This window comes from Aplysia californica, unplaced genomic scaffold (genome assembly GCF_000002075.1).
Source record: "Aplysia californica isolate F4 #8 unplaced genomic scaffold, AplCal3.0 scaffold01019, whole genome shotgun sequence".
In the NCBI taxonomy this organism is placed as follows: domain Eukaryota; kingdom Metazoa; phylum Mollusca; class Gastropoda; order Aplysiida; family Aplysiidae; genus Aplysia; species Aplysia californica.
In genome coordinates this window covers 79,939-84,938 of record NW_004798289.1, presented here as the reverse complement: position 1 = coordinate 84,938, position 5,000 = coordinate 79,939, and the positions used below count along the sequence as shown (strand labels likewise).

General features: G+C 41.7%; 1 protein-coding gene across 1 annotated transcript; it reads left to right on the top strand.

The window, feature by feature from the left end:
- Positions 1-529: 529 nt before the first annotated feature.
- LOC101852519 (atrial gland and califin peptides-like) lies at positions 530-1,176 on the top strand. Its single transcript, XM_013089689.2, has one exon. The coding sequence runs from the start codon at positions 545-547 to the stop codon at positions 1,064-1,066; it is 522 nt and encodes a 173-aa protein (XP_012945143.1). The 5' UTR covers positions 530-544; the 3' UTR covers positions 1,067-1,176.
- Positions 1,177-5,000: the final 3,824 nt, after the last annotated feature.

Sequence of the window (5,000 nt, the reverse complement as noted above, 5' to 3'; positions counted from 1 at the left end):
AAGGCAGGTTTCGGACCCAGTTTGTCGAGAGGAACCTGGGTGGAAAGGGGTGGTGCAATATCCCAGCAGAAAGACTGTAATACTCGATAAAAAGTCCCCACTTTGGATACAAACTCCGGTCTCCTGTGAAATGGTATAGGTTTAACGCCTCTATCAACACTTCGATTATTTAATCGGCGTGTGCTCTCCTGTCTGCGACAGCGAAGTGCCCAGAACTCCGTCACAAACGTTGAAGCCTTGGTTTGAAGATACAGCCCAAACGTTGGTTTTTTGGGGGGGTTTTTAATGATTTTTTTTGGGTTGGTTTTCTTTTGTTTGCCCGAAGACAACATAGCTGTGGTGAAAGAATGTTGTATGATGATTTAAGACTTTCCCTGGTATTCCCCTCTCAAATTAGACAAACATGTAATTTGTTTTACTTTTCTCTTTCACAGATTGAAAATATTTCAAGGACTTGGTTTCGGTGAAGTCGTCAATCTCCGTTTATCGTCAACGTTTCCACAGCCCTCAGAATAGAAATTTCCAACAAGCCAAAGCCTACGTAATGAAGGCAAACACGATGTTTATCATTCTGTGCCTCAGCCTCTCCACTCTGTGCGTAAGTTCACAATCTACCTCTGTACATGGGAAAATCTTCGTCCCCAACAGAGCAGTAAAATCGTCATCATATGAAAACTATCCTTTCGATCTTTCTAAAGAAGACGGCGCTCAACCCTATTTCATGACTCCGAGACTACGCTTCTACCCCATAGGCAAAAGAGCTGCAGGGGAAATGGAGCAGTCGGAAGGACAAAATCCTGAAACTAAAAGCCACTCATGGAGAAAACGGTCTGTCCTAACGCCTTCGCTTTCGAGTCTTGGTGAGTCACTCGAGTCTGGAATCTCGAAACGAATCTCCATCAACCAGGACTTGAAGGCTATCACAGACATGCTGCTTACAGAGCAAATCCAAGCAAGGCGAAGGTGTCTCGCTGCCTTACGCCAACGTCTCTTGGATTTGGGTAAGCGGGATTCTGACGTCAGTCTGTTCAACGGCGACCTCCTCCCCAATGGGAGGTGCAGCTGAAAACGATAAGCAACCTCTTGGACTAATGGAACAGTCTGTAAAGCGAACGACACAAACCCAAACGGTGTCGGTAGGGTCGTAAAACATTAAACATTTTACAACCAAAACTTTGTCTAGTGGTTGGTTGTTGGTTTTTTTGTCCTCCCTGGTCTTCCAAACAATTCTAGTCTCACTTGTTCTACTTGTCTTTACTTTCGCCCTAATTTCTTTTTTAAAAGTCACATGTTCCTTCCCTTGAAACTTGGATGTGAGTAATATATTAAAATAGCTGGGCCCCCTTTCAATGAAAGGAATGATCAGTGCGTTATCATCAACTGAAAGTCATTTGCCTACTATATTTACAGTGTACTGGAATGGAGCAATAAATCTTGAGAGATGCAGAAATTAGAAGGTCTAGATATAATATACTCTCAAAACAAATTGCGCCTCGCAAAATATCACTTCAGGCACCTCCATAGTGAAGGACAGCTACGCAGATTTGTTTCGTTTCTCAGTGGAAAAATCACAAAGGCCAAAGAAGGACGGGAACTTTTTGTGAAATATATTTGTCTAATTTAGGAAATGAATAAATAAAAATGCAGGCTCCGTCTTGGGGACCTATTTATCTTTTTGCAGGTAATTGCCAACTTTCAACTTTGTAGCTCTCGCAGTTATAAGTGGAAAGGGACACATTATGTGTTTCCAAGTCGTCAACTATATACTAGATGTGTAGATTGATCCTCTATTCCGCTTCGCTTTCGTGGTTGTGCATTACAGAATTTCAAAGGTGTGGAAGCAGTTCGCACGGCTACTGAACAGAAACTACTTGTTTACTATGGCGTCTTAGAAGGCGAACTTTCCCAAGACTAGATCTAAACGAAACTAAAGAAAACTGAAAATTAAACTACAGTGACTTCAGGCTCATTAATAAAACTGTGCACCCTTTAAATGATTCTGATTTTTTTTATAGTAGAGGATTTTGCGGCGCTGGCAACTGCATACCGTCATATGAGCGCCAAAGGGTGGGTGTCAACAGAGAAGTCTTTACAGGGAATCAGACTTATTCTGCTCACCTCTCTAGCTTCAACAGCACAAGGTCTGCTTCGACTATCAAGGCACCCAAGAATAGTAGGTCACAAGAGAGTGACAAACATACTAAAGATGTAGAGGAAAATGACAATAGTAAGGATTAGGAAAGAAAAAGCAGCAGTTCCCTGTTGTAGGTCAGGAACAGTTATGAGCGTGACACGAGTCAGCGCATTTACAATTATACTGTGCTTGAACGAGAAATGCCCCCCCCCCCCCCCTTTTGGGAATGGCCTAAAGACACTACAGTCAGTGGCACTGCCCCGGGGGGTAAATGATTCTGAACCATCATTAATTTTGTCAAATTCGAAAGTTAAGTGGTTCAGAAGTTTTAGGCGGCGTAAGTGACGAACTTTCACAAATATAGCGCCATATATAGAGATTATAAAGGGGAAAACTGCGTGAAACACTGGGGTTTTTTTTTCAAAGTAAAGAGAAGCTCATCGCTGACACAATAATGGTCATTTAGTGCTGGGATGGGGCAAACAAACAAGCAGACAGACAGAAACAACAGAGAGATAGTCAAACAGTAGAACCTAAGGCGGACCCTCCATAGACGCACACGGGTTTGAATCAGGGTAGAGACGGAAAAGTTTCTTCTCTAAAATTATCTCCTTTCAGCTCCTTTCCTGCTGTCTAGCAATGTTCTGTCGTCTACTTTCGTGAGCACTTTCTGCCCCCACCCCGTAACCTCCTTTTCCCCCTCCTCGTACTGTACGGCTGACTTTTTCTGCAGTCTTTCTACTGCTACACCTTGGCTCCTTCTCTCTTCTGTCTTTCAGCCATACCCCTCATCTTAGGGTAGTAAAGACCTACACCTAGCCTTCTCGCACAAGGGCAAAAAATCTCGGAGGTCCCCTCTGCAAGTTGCGATCGTTAAGGGGGGGGGGGGGCTACAACCCCAAAATAAAAATTCGATTCAAAATCATGGAATTTGAGTTGTAGGCATTTTTAGCTTCCTCAGGATCTCCTACAACTGTTTCATGGCATAAGAACCCCCCAAAAACCGTATTTTTTTCCCATACCGGGCATGTTTGTAACCGCCATTTCCTCATAAAGTCAGTATTTTATATTTCTTTATTGGCCGTTTTCTCAAAATGCGACTTTTCTCTATACTTTTTTGAATAACTCCACCATTTTCCATCCAATCTTCATGAAATTTTCACAGAATGAAGAAAAGAGGTAATACTAAAAATTGTCTGTTGAACTTCTGAGATATGCAATAGATTTTTGTTGGTGGTGTCTGGAGTGTGGATTTTCACGGATTTTTCGCAAACTTGAATGCTGCATCAGGAAAACATTCATTAAAAATTTTCTAATTCGATTAGGAAAAAAACAACAGTCGAATTTCTAGATCTAATGTTTGTGAACACACATGCTAAAAAAACCCAATTAATTTCCTTGAGCGATAAGTGCGGTATTCATTACGTAAGACATGTCAAGAAAATCCAATATGGCGACGTATCCATGGAAACGAAACTTTTTCTCTCAAATTTGACTGCGGATTTTAAGACTCCTTACTATGCTTGTTATATGTGTGAAATTTGGTACAATTCGGTCCTGTAATAAGCGAGATAGCCTCCAGGTTTAGCCCCCCCCCCCCCTTTAAAGATCCCTTGGTGGTAAAAAAATCAAAACAAGAGTAGGCTTCTGCCGCCATCAGGGCAAAATTCAAAATTTCCTACCAACTGAAAAAGGATAATACGTTCCACGCGCTCATATGACGTTATACAGTTCGAGCGCCGTAAAACACTTACCAAGAAAAAAAGAAAAGAAAAATATATTTGATCGGGAAGAAGGAGCAAACTACAGAACACCCGCCAAGCACCAATGTTTGATATTTTGCGTGAGGAAATTATTCTGAGAAACCAGAGCCAATAAACAATTTGGCATCTATTAAAGATCTACGAGAGCGAGATCGTACCTGTCAAACTTCTTTTTTATGTCAAAGCACCCATCACACAGAAATGTGTCGTCACAACCTGACCTTTACAGGAATTTTCCTCATTTCAGCATGGTATAATCGGATATCTGGCCATTGACAGCGGAAAAAGTGAGACAGACAAAAACAACAGAGGGAAAGTAAAGAGGTAGGACCTACCAGTGGCGCCTCCAACCACCCTGGTGTTTAAGGTCGAAAGCAGTTTATTATAAACTGTTGGTTGTCTTGTAGCAGTCCTTGTTTCGGCCTTCTCTGGCGTCTTTGTTACATTTGAGAATAGACTCTCTACTCATGGCGCGGAACACAATGTGAAATGTTCATCAATTATATTATTATAATGACGTAACGTTCATCTTCGAACGGACCGGAGAGAGACAGAGAGAGACAGAGAGAGAGAGAGAGAGAGAGAGAGAGAGAGAGAGAGAGAGAGAGAGAGAGAGAGAGAGAGAGAGAGAGAGAGAGAGAGAAAGAGAGAGAGCTTTCCATTGCTTTATAATCAATTTTCTGTTCTTTTCTATATTGAATGCTTTTGACATAACAAATGTCGCATTTCTCCTCTCCTCCTCCTCCTCCTCCTCCTCCTCCTCCTCCTCCTTCTTCTTCTTCTTCTTCTTCTTCTTCTTCTTCTTCTTCTTCTTCTTCTTCTTCTTCTTCTTCTTCTTCTTCTTCTTCTTCTTCTTCTTCTTCTTCTTCTTCTTCTTCTTCTTCTTCTTCTTCTTCTTCTTCTTCTTCTTCTTCTTCTTCTTCTTCTTCTTCTTCTTCTTCTTCTTCTTCTTCTTCTTCTTCTTCTTCTTCTTCTTCTTCTTCTTCTTCTTCTACTCTAAGAGAGAGCGTCCACTGGGGATCAAGGCCCGGTCAGAAAAGACCTTTTTGATGAGAGGATCGGAGGAAGGAAGGAAAGAGAAATTGGAAAAGGAGAAGAAAAAG

Coding starts and splice junctions, on each gene's coding strand:
- LOC101852519 (XM_013089689.2), top strand. CDS start 545: ATGAAGGCAAACACGATGTTTATCATTCTGTGCCTCAGCCTCTCCACT.